Source organism: Salvelinus namaycush, chromosome 6, assembly GCF_016432855.1.
Source record: "Salvelinus namaycush isolate Seneca chromosome 6, SaNama_1.0, whole genome shotgun sequence".
NCBI classification, from domain to species: domain Eukaryota; kingdom Metazoa; phylum Chordata; class Actinopteri; order Salmoniformes; family Salmonidae; genus Salvelinus; species Salvelinus namaycush.
In genome coordinates, this window is record NC_052312.1 from 29,477,069 (window position 1) to 29,490,760 (window position 13,692).

The window sequence follows — 13,692 nt, forward strand, 5'->3', positions numbered from 1 at the left end:
GAGTATCTGGGATACACCGTGGGAAGAGGGTTAATCAAACCCCAACAGAAGAAGGTGGAGGCAATTAGAGAATGGCCGAAACCAGTAAATAAGAAGCAAGTTCGAGCCTTCCTAGGGCTGACCGGTTACTACCGGAAGTTCATCCCAAGTTATGCCACAGTGGCCGCCCCACTCACTGACATGACTAGAGCCAGAGGGCCAAACATGGTCAAATGGGATGAAAGGGCCACCAAAGCATTTAGGACATTACAGGAGGCTCTCTGCTGTAATCCAGTGCTGGTGGTACCAGACTTTGAGAAAGAGTTTGTGGTTCAGACGGATGCCTCAGAGGTCGGCTTGGGAGCAGTGCTATCCCAAGAGGTAGAAGGGGTGGAACACCCCATCCTGTTTTTAAGCAGGAAGCTGGAACCACGGGAAACCAACTACGCGGTCGTTGAGAAAGAGGCGCTGGCAGTAAAGTGGGCTCTAGAAAGCCTGAAATACTACCTGCTGGGGCGCCACTTCACCCTCATCAGTGACCATGCCCCACTCACCTGGATGCATAGGGCTAAAGAGAAGAACGCTCGGGTGATGCGGTGGTTTTTGAGTCTCCAACCGTTTCACTTTGACTTGAAACACAAAGCAGGGAAGGAAATGGGAAATGTGGATGGGTTATCCCGCATGCACGCATATTTTGCTGCGGTAGCCCGACCTAGGGGGTCGGATCTAGGGGGGGAGATATGTGGCAAAGAAGGGGGTCGAGTGATAAATGGCAGATATGTGAGAGCAGAACTAATAAACGGGCTCTGCCCGATCACTAAAATGGCCACCCCGATCAGAACTACAGATCACAAAATGGCCGACTGCCAAAACTACAAGTCCCAGAAGCAAGGGGAACCCTCAGAAGGTGGAGCCAACACACAGATAAAGGGTCAAGAAAAACCAGGAAGAGGAAGTGAGGGCTGGAAGGATCTGTGAACCATAGAGAAAGAGACAATAGATATTGGCTGGATTTACTGTGTATGAGCTGGACTGTTTTGGACTTACCTGTTGGCGTTTGGACCTGGACCTACTGAGAACCCGATTCGTGTACCGAACCCTGCTATCCTTGACCTTGCCTACGACCTGGGTGGACCAGGACGGAGAGACAAACACACAGGTACTGTCCTGTTCGAAAGAACTCTCATTCTGGGGTAATTTGGTGACAGTTTCCCACTTAATTTGTGACAAATGCTCATAACCTTGAAGAGGTTTGCCACACTACACTACCTTACTCTGTTTAGCACATGGCCTCACATGTGAATCCTTAAATAGATGAGTGGGCTTAAAGCTTAAGAGGGTGTGAACGATGCTGAATAGGTGTAGTCAAAGAAGAGCTCTCCGGTAGGTGTACCAAAACATTCAATGGCCATTTTCTCAAAAGTGTGGTTATCAAAAGTTTATCAACTTTCAAAGCAGAATTACTTCACCATTGTTCCTCACCTGTAGCGTATGATGTACAATTTTCTAACTATGGATAGTTTCTGAAGGTAGATTAAACAGATTCAATACTGCCCCTAGTGGTCAGGCAGGGTGACACAGATTAAGCAGTGTATTACAGTACACTACAAAAGCCTATAGCCAACATGCTACAGCTACATTATGTAGGCCTACTGACTACCGCAAACAAACCTATGCTTTTGAGAGGCGTGTGTGTGTGTGTGTGTGTGTGTGTGTGTGTGTGTGTGTGTGTGTGTGTGTGTGTGTGTGTGTGTGTGTGTGTGTGTGTGTGTTGCAGAGGGAAAAAAAACTTTTGTTCTTTAGAGAGCAATAGCAATGGTGCCTTTTTGGGCAAAGCCTATGAGTTTTTGGATAAACGCAGAAAATAACATCTGTCAAACACAGGCTTAGGAGATTTTGTTCTATGAGAATCTTCCTCAGCTAAAAATCACCTTTTGTGAATTTTGAAGCATTTATGTCATTTAAAAAAGTACATAAAGCACAAAGGCTTCATAATTCATAAAAGGTCATGCTAACTGACTGATATCTCATAGAACAAAACGTAGATCTAAGCCTGTGTTAACTTAAGCCCTTGTGTTCTGTATTCATCCCAAAACCGGAATCTTTCCCCATAAATGTTATCAGAAGGAGCAGCTGAATGAGGTAACTCATTTCCGGGTTTTAGAACTACAAGCTGGCAAGCTCTATAATGCATGGTACCTAACAGCAGCAGGCACAACACAGCATGACTTACTGGCCTTTCTATTACATCCCTGTCATCATGGGACGGCAGGTAGCCTAGTGGTTAGAGCGTTGGACTGGTAACCGAAAGATCGAATCCCTGAGCTGACAAGGTAAAAATCTGTTGTTCTGCCTCTGAACAAGGCAGTTAACCCACTAGGCCGTCATTGAAAATAAGAATTTGTTCTTAACTGACTTGCCTAGTTAAATAAATGTTTAAAAAATAATGCAACCAGCACAATCCAGTGAGGACGAATCACGATACGGCTGCAGCCCCTGCAAACTCTGCTGAAAAACAACACACTAGCACACCTCCTTTCATCCTCCTCCTCAATACTCATTTAATAAGAGAGAATCAGCTAAAACAGAAAGCAGCGTTGCCTTCAACAGTAATGTCCCCCAAGAGTTTGTACTAACACCTTGTGAAATGCTACTGAAGAAAAAGTAATTAGGAGTGTACAAACCCATCTACTTCCTTTAAAGAGAGACAGGGCCTGCTAGTCAGTGGAGATTTCTGACAAGATCAGGAGACTAAAGCCAAGTCCAACAACACACACACACAGAGACAACGAGAATCTGACTCAGAGAGAGATGTCCTACACTAACAGCTTTCAATTACTCTGAAATCTCCAACCCTCTGACTTCTTTCTTTTCTTCCCAAAGTGATAGAGGGAGCACGTTAAATAAAGTTAAGATTTGATCCCTTTCATTCATTGCAGTAAGACTGCGATGTTCACGCAGTCTGACAAATGAATGAAAGGGATAAAATCAAACTTTATTTAACGTGCATTTTCAATCACTCCAATGTCAGCCCTCATTAGGCTCTGTAGAATACTGGGAAATAATAAATGGCTGCCAGCTAGCTGTGACGCAGCACCATCAAAAGTTGAACTGAGTGAGTGTGTGCGTATACAAGTTAGTGTGTGTGTTTGAGTGAGTGAGAGAGTGAGAGAGCGAGCGCATGAGAGAAAGCTTCAGACAGAAGCGTAATTAGCCTGCTCATTCCCCGGCATGAACGCCCAAAAACCGCTCTATCCCTCTCGCTCTCTTAACCTCTCTCAAAAAAACACGAGAGAAAAACAACAGACAGCACACCAAACCATCGTGTTACGTGTCAGGCGGAGCACGTTTGAAGGTTTGTTGGCTTTGTAAGCTTTCAAGGCTCATCAGTAGCAGCACATGAAGTTGCATATAAACAAAGCGAAGCAGGCCAGGAGACTTTGGGGATCTGACAGACCGACAGAGAGACAGGGTCTGAGTCAGAGACAAGGGAGGGGAGTAACTATTTTCTGTTTCACGCTTCAGCATACAAAACAGCTGCAATCCCCCGGGTTCACAACCCAACTTCTCACCATGCCTTTAGAGCAACCCCTGGAGTGGCAGAGCAGCCATTTATTCAAGCACAAACACACTAGACAAGCACGTGCATACACACACATGTCATTTGAGATGCTTTAACTCTCTGCAAATCAATGTTTGAGGCTCAGTTCAGTCTACACAGCACAAGAGAACATTAAGTCATCAATTTAATGAAACATTCATAACACAAATCATTTACACCACATAAACTCATACAGCAGGGACCCAGGCAAGCTCTATTGGAAGAGGAGAGCCTATTAAAACATTTAAACTAGGATCTCTTCATGGCTTGGTATCCTCTCGAGTGAGGGAAGTGGACACTACTATCTAGTATTTGGCTATCTACTCCAGTGATGGAAGCAAAAAAGAGGATCATTCCCTTAAATGAGAGAAGCGACTAGAAGAGAGGGACTCACCAAAGTACAAACACATACTATCTAGGCTTTGGCTATTCCCTTGAGTAAGGGAAGAGAGGAGGGAGGAAGAATAGGGAGGAAGAGAGACAGAGGAAGAAACGGGAGGACAAAGAGCGAGGACGAAGACGGAGGGCGAAGAGGGAGGAAGAGGGACTCACTGATGTACTCAAAGACATAGACGACGAAGAAAGGCGTGACGAGGTCGTTGATGCCCTGCACGTAGCCGCTGGCCGGGTGGCGGATCGCCCAGATGAACAGGATACGCTCAAAGATCTGACGGACAGACGGAGGAATACACAGTCAGCACACACACTATGTATCGAGCACAGTACATAGAGGAAAATTGAAGCTACTTCTAGAATCAGTATACGCAAGCTATCTTGTTAATATTTGTAAACTGAGGAGAATAAGTAAGCTTGCTTGTTTTAATGTGCAAGTCAAAGTCCCTCAAGGAGGTTAAAGTCAATCTAGCCATCTCTCCATCTAAGATATACCTAAATAGGAACAGACACACACACTACAGATGACAAATCCATGTAAGACAGTGAATAATGTAGATTTACTTCTATGTTTTATATATTTGACTTTCTTTAACAAGGTCACATGATGGTTTCAAACCAACCGAGAACAGCCACATTCCATGCCCACCAGTCAATCAAAGAGCAATATCGGATTAAATTATAAAGAATGCATGTTTTAATCATTGACATAAAGGTTCGATCGTGTTAGAGAAGTGAGGAAATTAGTCATAGGACATGCATGTGCGGTGAGCAGTGACATGGAATTGAAATGTGCACACGACACATCAACATAAATGTCTCATCGCCGTGTTGGACCTATCTGTCTCTCTACTACTGCTGGATCAAGAACTTTGAACACGCTCGCAAACTTTTTTATTTTCTCCTTTTTCTTCTTTCTCTAATCTTTTTCTGGAAGGCAAACACCTCCATCTTCGTTACAGCCTCGGTTTTAATGTTCCACCTTGCTGCTGTCATCCCCCAAGAATTAAAGGAGGCTTGAAGTTCAGCGCAAATCAACCACAAAAAGTATGTGTCCCAAATGGCACACTATTCCTCCCCCAAAATAGTGCACTGCTTTTGACCAGGTCCCATAGCATTCCTGTCAAAAGTAGTGCACTATATAGGGAATAGGTTGCCATTTTGTACGCAGCCTTGGATTTCCATTCTCTTTCTCATCCCTCTTCTAGTCTGGCCTCTGAATGTCTGTGCCTGTGTTCTGACATGCCAGGCGATGCATCACACATGCAGAGCACTTTCTCGGACGCCATGTTTCTGTCATTTTTCGAAATAAACACATTTCTCAAATTGTGATTGCCCCGGCCTCCAAAAACATGTTGGTTGGCTGCCTGGGATGCTGGCGTGTTATGCTAGCTAGTATGGTTTAGCGGTGTCCTTTTAAAATGTATGGGATTCACATCTCCCTACTGCTGTCCCCCTGCTTTCATCATCAAAGTCACATCTATCAAAGTGGGGCGGGGAGGAGAAGGAGGAGGGGGAGTGCTAATGTGAGTTTCTCCCTTTAACAGCCCACCCTCCCTTCTCTCCTCCTCATCCATGTCTTCCCCTTCACCTCCCTTTCCTTCCCACGCTAATGCTCTCCCCTCCTCATGCTCCTCTTTCCCTCCCCCTCTCGTCACCCACCTTCCCTCTTCTCTTTTTGTCCTCTCACTCCCTGAAACAACCCATGTTCTCGCTCCTCATCTTTCTCTCACCCATCATCTCCCTGCAGCTAGAATGCATGGCCAGAGCACCTACCCTCCGTCAGAAGCCCATCAGAGGGTGGAAATTAGACACTAAACCAGGTGGAGGAAGTCAATGGCCAGAGAGAGAGAGAGAGTGAGTGTAAGAGAGTTCAGGGAGAGAGGCCAATAGGAGATTCAAGAGGCTGAAAGACCCTGCCAAAATAATAAAATTGTAAATAAAAATAAATGGATCAACAACAACAACAAAATGACACGCAGCAGAGTAACAGATGAGGTATGTTGACCTCGTGGTGGTAACTGATTAGATAGTGGTCAGTGTGTGATCAGGAGAGGACAGTGTTGAACAGTGTCAGTGTGTGAGGGTTAGGTCCAGACATTAGCGTGTTATGTTTATGCAGTGAACAGGCTGCCCATCAAGTCAAAAGCACAGGGAATAAAGGACAGTGAGTGGTCAGTAGCCTGGTCCCAGATCTCCATGTTATTTTGTCCAAAAATGTAGTAGTGAGGAGTTGGCTTGGCTATTACAGATCTGGGACAAGGCAAGCTTTACAATTCAGCTCTCAGAAGAAAAAACATTTTTTTAAATTGACAAAAGGCTACTAAAAACCATAGGACTGATGAGTTATGTATGTTTTCATCCAATAGCTTGTGCATAATTCAGTGCACCATCACTGAATTATTTTAATTTGATCATGCGTAGAAGCACGACTTGCTTGGATGAGCATTAGGCTTTCACCCCTCCGCGTCCTTCTCCTCTTTCCACCCACGGTGCTACATTGCCTCCTCAAGGGAAATCATGAGGACAGAAATGTATGTATGGACACACGTGCGCACATGCACAAACAAGCACACGTGTGCTTCTCTCTGGCGCTAGCTTCATGTCCCCATTAGCTCACTGCTAATGTGTGAACAGCATGTCTACAGCCATAGTGGTGCACCGAGGCCAAGTTTACGTCCAGTGCTGTAGGTCTCTTAGGAAGAGACCTCTACCCACACGGTGTGAAAAACTAAATGTTGTATTACTCAGTAATGTACAGTCTCAGGAGAGTCATACAGTGCCTATAGAAAGTCTACACACCCTTGAACTTTAATCCCATTTTGCTGCATTACAAAGTGGAACTGAAATGTATTTATTTGTAATGTTTTGTAATTGATCTCCACAAAATACTCCATAATGTAAAAGTGAAAATAAAATGACTCCAAATTAATTTTAAAAATAAATAACTAAAATATAGTCATTGCATAAGTATTCACCCCCTTTGTTAAGGCAAGCCTAAATTAGTTCAGGAGTAACATTTGGCTTAATAAATCACATTAGTTATATGGACTCACTCTGTGTGAAATAATAGGGGTTGACATGATTCTGAATGAATACCCCTTCCTCTATCCCCAATACATACATCTGTAAGGTCCCTCAGTCAAATATTGAATTTCAAGCACAGATTCAAACACAAAGACCAGTGAGTTTTTCAAAAGCCTCATAAAAAAGGGCAGTGATTGGTAGGTGGGTAACAATAAAAGATCAGACATTTAATATCCAGTACTTGTCAAAAGTTCGGACACCTACTCATTCAAGGGTTTTTATTTATTTTGACTATTTTCTACATTGTAGATAATAGTGAAAACATCAAAACTATGAAATAAAACATATGGAATCATGTAGTAACCAAAAAATTGTTAAACAAATCAAAATATATTTGAGATTCTTCAAAGTAGCCACCCTTTGCCTTGATGACAGCTTTGCACTCTCTTGGCATTCTCTCAACCAACTTCATGAAGTAGTCACCTGGAATGCATTTCAATTAACAGGTGTGCCTTGTTAAGTTATTTGTGGAATTTCCTTCCTTTTTAATGGTTTGAGCCAATCAGTTGTGACAAGGTAGGGGTGGTACACAGAAGATAGCCCTATTTGGTAAAATACCAAGTCCATATTATGGCAAGAACAGCTCAAATAAGCAAAGAGAAATGAAAGTCCATCATTACTTTAAGACATGAAGGTCAGTCATTGCTGAAACTTTGAAAGTTTCTTCAAGTGCAGTCGCATACACCATCAAGAGCTATGATGAAAGTGGCTCTCATGAGGACCGCCACAGGAAAGGAAGACCCAGAGTTACCTCTGCTGCATAGGATAAGTTCATTAGAGTTACCAGCCTCAGAAATTGCAGCCCAAATAAATGCCACAGAGTTCAAGTAACAGACACATCTCAACATCAACTGTTCAGAGGAGACTGCGTGAATCAGGCCTTCATGGTCGAATAATTGCAAAGAAACCACTACTAAAGGGCACAAATAATAATAAGAAACTTGCTTGGGCCAAGAAACACAAGCAATGGACATTAGACCGGCGGAAACCTGTCCTTTGGTCTGATGAGTCCAAATTTGAGATTTTTGGTTCCAACCGCAGTGTCTTTGCGAGACGCAGGTGACCGGATGATCTCTGCATGTGTGGTTCTCACCGTGAAGCATGGAGGAGGGTGTGCTGGTGTGGGGGTGCTTTGCTGGTGACACTGTCAGTGACTTATTTAGAATTCAAGGCACACTTAACCAGCATGGCTACCACAGCTTTCTGCAGCGATACGCCATCCCATCTTGTTTGCGCTCAGTGGGACTATCATTTGACTCATCATTTGTTTTTCAACAGGACAATGACCCAACACAGCTCCAGGCTGTTTAAGGACTATTTGACCAAGAAAGAGAGTGATGGAGTGCTGCATCAGATGACCTGGCCTCCACAATCACCCGACCTCAACCCTATTGAGATGGTTTGGGATGACTTAGACTACAGAGTGAAGGAAAAGCAGCCAACAAATGCTCAGCATTTGTGGGAACTCCTTCAAGACCATTGGAAAATAATTCCAGGTGAAGCTGATTGAGGGAATGCCAAGAGTGTGAAAAGCTGCATCACATCCGGCCGTGATTGGGAGTCCGATAGAGCGTCGCCCGGGTTTAGCCGGGGTAGGCCATCATTGTAAATAAAAATGCGTTCTTAACTTACTTGCCTAGTTAAATAAAGGTTAAATAAATAAATCAAAAATATTTTCAAACATGGTGATGGCTGCGTCATGGTATGGGTATGCCTGACATCGGCAACGACTGTGGTGTTTTTCAGGATGAAAAGAAACGGGATGGAGCTAAACACAGGCAAAATCTGCTTCAGTCTGCTTTACACTACACACATATAGGAATTCACCTTTCAGCTGGAGATTAACTTACAACACAAAGCCAAATCTACACTAGAGTTGCTTACCAAGAAGACAGTGAGTTGAATGGCCAAGTTAGTTTTAATCCCACTTACAGTGCATTTGGAAAGTATTCAGACCCCTTGAATTTTTCCACATGTTTTTACGTTACAGCCTTATTCTAAAATGGATTCAATATTTTTGTGCCCTCATCAATACACACACAATACCCCATAATGACAAAGCACAAACAGGTTTTTGCAAATGTATAAAAAATACAAAACTGAAATATTTACATAAGTATTCAGACCCTTTACTCAGTACTTTGTTAAAGCACCTTTGTCAGTGATTACAGCCTTGAGTCTTCTTGGGTATGACGATACAAGCTTGGCACACCTGTTTTTGGGGAGTTTCTCCCATTCTTCTCTGCAGATCTGCTCAAGCTCTGTCAGGTTGGATGGGGAGCATCGCTGCACAGCTATTTTCAAGTCTCTCCAGAGATGTTCGATCGGGTTCAAGTCCAAGTCCGGCATGGCTGAGCCACTCAAGGACATTCAGAGACTTGTCCCGAAGCCACTCCTGCTGAAAGGTGAACCTTCGCCCAAGTCTGAGGTCCTGAGCGCTCTAGAGCAGGTTTTCATCAACGATCTCTCTGTACTTTGCTCTATTCATGTTTCCCTCAATCCTGACTAGTCTCCCCGTTCCTGCCGCTGAAAAACATCACACAGCATGATGCTGCAAGGTTTCCTCCAGACTTGACGGTAGGCATTCAGAACAAAGTGTTTAATCTTGGTCTCATCAGACCAGAGAACCCTGTTTCACATGGTCTTCAGAGTCCTTTAGGTGCTCTTTGGCAAACTCCAAGCGGGCTGTCATGTGCTTTTTACTGAGGAGTGGCTTCCGTCTGGCCACTCTACCATAAAGGCCTGATTAGTGGTGGCTGCAGAGATGGTTGTCCTCAGCCAGCGTTCTCCCATCCCCACAGAGGAACTCTGGAGCTCTGTCAGAGTGGCCATCGGGTTCTTGGTCACCTCCCTAACCAAGGCTTTTCTACCCTGATTGCTCAGTTTGGTTGGGCGGCCAGCTCAAGGAAGAGTCTTGGTGGTTCCAAACTTCTTCCATTTAAGAATGATGGAGACCACTGTGTTCTTGGGGAGCTTCAATGCTGCAGAAATGTTTTGGTACCCTTCCCCAGATCTGTGCCTCGACACCATCCTGACTCGGAGCTCTACGGACAATTCCTTCAACCTCATGGCTGAGTTTTTGCTCTGACAGGCACTGTCAATTGTGCAACCTTACATAGACAGATGTGTGCCTTTCCAAATCATGTCCAATGAATTTAATTTAACACAGGTGGACTCCAATCAAGTTGTAAAAACATCTCAAGTATGATCAATGGAAACAGGATGCACCTGAGCTCAATTTGGAGTCTCACAGCAAAGGGTCTGAATGCTTATGTAAATAAGGTATCTGTTTTTTAGTTTTGATACATTTCCAAAAATGTCTAAAAACCTGTTTTCACTTTGTCATTATGGGGAATTGTGTGTAGATTGACGAGGAATTTTATTTATTTAATACATTTTAGAATAAGGCTGTAACGTAACACAATGTGGAAAAAGGGAATGGTCTGAATACTTTCCGAATGCACTGCATAACACAAAATGTGAAGAAATCCAAAGGGGATGTAGATTTCTATAGGCACTGTATGGACACAGACTAAGAGAGACTGACATTTGTGATTTTTTAGACAGCTCTGCGGTCGCATGCATCACCATCAAGTTATTTCGGGACAGAAATAAAAATGATCCCCAATTAAATTCTCTAAATATTTCAACGCAGGCCTGTGGCCAGATACACCAGCATGCAAGGAAGGGGAGAGGGATGAGGAAAAAGAGAAGCATAAGGAGAGAGTGTCTGAGGAAAAAAACAGTAGGAAGAAGGAAAGAGGGGAGAAGGAAGAGTGGAAGATAGGGGCAGCGAGAGAGAGAAATAGGTGAGGGACAGAGAAAGAGGCAAAGGAGTGAGTGAGAGAAAGAGAGGGATACGAAGAAAGAGGGAATCACTTTAAATTAAGAAAAATAGATATTGGGGTGGGTATGTGTGAGGACGGTTGGCCCATTCGTTAGTATTCTCTCATAGCACTGAGGTAGTAGTGTGGTCTGGGAAGGGAACAGAGGTAGAGGCCAATAGAGGACATGGAGGAAGAGGGGTGGGACTCGCAAATACTGAACAAACTTATCCAGGACACACAAGCAAACACAGTCCATTATATCCAATGACAAAAACGATCTGTTTTCTAAAATACTCATTGCAGAGTGCAAATACGACTCATACCAGAGTGCAAACAAAACAGCAAAACCTCACTGAAGAACCTTTCATTACACCAGATTGTTTCCACTCTTCAGGAGTCAAGAGAATGCTTGAGTATACGTGCATGCATGCATGGTGCAGTGTGTGTGTGTACGTATAATAAGACGAACAGGATTTCATACATTAGCTAGGTCTAGGTGAGGCAGGGTAGTCAGTGTGTTCTGTATAGAAGGCCTCACCTCTTGGACAGAAGCTTGTTGAAAGAGAGGAATAAGGGGATTAGTTCTCGGTATGTCAATGTGAATCTGCAGAGAGGAGAGAGAAAACACAAACAGAAGAGCAGTCGAAGTTATCATATGCCGTCACAGAGAGGGATGAGAGGAGAGAGAGCTGGTTAGTGGAGTCACTGGATCGAGGGTCCAGGGCGTGTATTGACGGCAGAGGACTGAAGAGAACTGGAGCTCCTAGGCTATATTTCTGAACTGGGTGGAGGGGTAGTGTGGCTCACTAGCTCTCTGCAAACCAAACCCCGTTTTCTCTATAGAACCACAGTGGGTCAGTGCAGGGCACAAGCAAATACACCTCGTCATCACATATGTGTGCAGGAGAGCTTCATCAAACCAGAGAACCACCGTCAACCAGTTCAGAACTTGGAGCCTGCAAACAGACGAACAAACACAGACAGGGCAGACCAGTCATGCTGGCGAGTGAGGGTTGGTCTGCAGCCCCTTTAACCAGTCTTACCTCTGTCACCATAGGCTGCAGCAATAGACACTCCGGACTCATCCGGGGGATGTCTATACGAATCTGGTGGCGTGGAGAAAACAGTTAACACAAACACATTACACCCACACGCATACTCAGTCTTCACGCATACACACACGGACCGTGCACAACACACCCACACCAGGGAAATAAGTCAACACACTCAATTGACCAGATATCCACAGTGGAGTTTTTCCCAGCCCTAGATGAGGGAGAAAAAACTGCTGTTTTTCACAAACAATACATACCGCTAAACAAACAACAACATGAGACAATTCAACAGGAAACAGTACAGAAGTGTGACTGGAGAACATATGAAACCTCTGATTGACAGATTCGAACATGTCAACTCTAAAAACTACTGTAGATGTGTGATAGTACCCTCCTGAGAGTGTGGGCGGGAGTGCCTTTCTAGGAAGTTTTTCCTAGCCACCGTGCTTCTACATCTGCATTGCTTCCTCTTTGGGGGTTTCGGCTGGGTTTCTGTATAAGCACTTAGTGACATCCGCTGATGTAAAAAGGGCTTCATAAATAAATGTCATTGATTGATTGATAGAAAGAGGGAAGTTAGAGCGAGAGGGAGAGCTTGAGTGAGAGAGGGAGAGACAGGGAGAGAGATTCATGTACAAAAACAGAGAGAGATAGACTACTGTAGGGAGATGAGAGGAATTACAGGAGAGAGAGACTGGGGAACAGACAGTCACAGGAGGCTGACCGTCAGGTCAGGCAGACAGACAGAGGTCTTGCACTACCAATGTCAGGAAGTTGAGCGCTGACTCGGGAACAGCAGGGAGCCTGTGATCAGACAGAAAACCCCCTCTGCCACTGAACACAGAACTGAGATCAGTGGAGAGAAGAACTCTCTCAAGACTCCCTGCTGAGACTACATTTCTACTCAGTTTGCTGCAAGCCTAAAACTCTCATTTTAAAGTAAATATCAGTCATTTTCTTAAAGGCAAAGAGAGGACTTTTCTCTCTTCATCTTACTCCAGCAGGAAACGGGTGTATATCTCAGCATAGTAAATATTGACGCACCAAAGTAAATATCGACAACACACCTCATAGTAAATATCATGCGTGCATGCGGCGTGTATTACTATTCTCGTGGGCACCGGAAATCCCCAAAAGGATAGTAAAACAAGGACAATTCTCCCTTCTTAGGGAAAAAGGTTATTTTAAGATTAGGGGTTAGGTTAAGTGTTACAATTAGGGTTAGGGAAAATTGTATTTTGAATAGATTTTTTTTTAGGTCCCCACAAGGATAGTAAAACACATGTTGTGTGTGTGTGGGTCAGCAGAAGTGATTTCCCTGATAAACAGAGAGTGAGGGAGAGAGACTGACACCAACGGTGTGAGGGAGGGGGGGGAAGAGAGAATTTGGAGAGAGGGTCATTCTTGTCTAGCCTCCATAGTGGCACTGCTATGTGTGAGAAGAGAGCAGCATGGAAAACCACTTATCACCGTATAACTGGATCTGTAATGCAGACTCGTGGCCGCTGACAGGCAGTGGCTTGGCTAGTCTGGGCTGTGGGAGAACGAACACATCAGGGACAAAGGGAAGTGCTGGTAAGAGGGCTTGGGGATTTACACCCACAGGACAGCCCATTCTATCTACACAAATAAATATGTCTGCCATCTGTCTGTCACTGAGGTGAAGGGGTCTGAACTGTAGATGGCTGAGGAATTATATTTATCCACCACTGGAATGGATGAACTATGGAGGAGCTGAGCTTAGGATAGA

At 44.2% G+C, this 13,692-nt stretch overlaps 1 protein-coding gene across 2 annotated transcripts in view; it reads right to left on the reverse strand.

Annotated features, from left to right (window-relative positions):
• Positions 1-13,692, reverse strand: part of LOC120049843 (TBC1 domain family member 22B-like) — a 189,730-nt gene that overhangs the window by 128,343 nt on the left and 47,695 nt on the right. The window contains exons 8-10 of one of the 2 annotated variants that reach the window (XM_038996297.1): positions 11,931-11,993; positions 11,426-11,491; positions 4,133-4,247 (exon numbers count right to left, since the gene is read on the reverse strand). In XM_038996297.1, coding sequence (XP_038852225.1) covers positions 4,133-4,247; positions 11,426-11,491; positions 11,931-11,993 — 244 coding nt within the window. The remainder of the gene's footprint in view (positions 1-4,132; positions 4,248-11,425; positions 11,492-11,930; positions 11,994-13,692) is intronic. The other variant, XM_038996298.1, reaches the window with a different exon arrangement.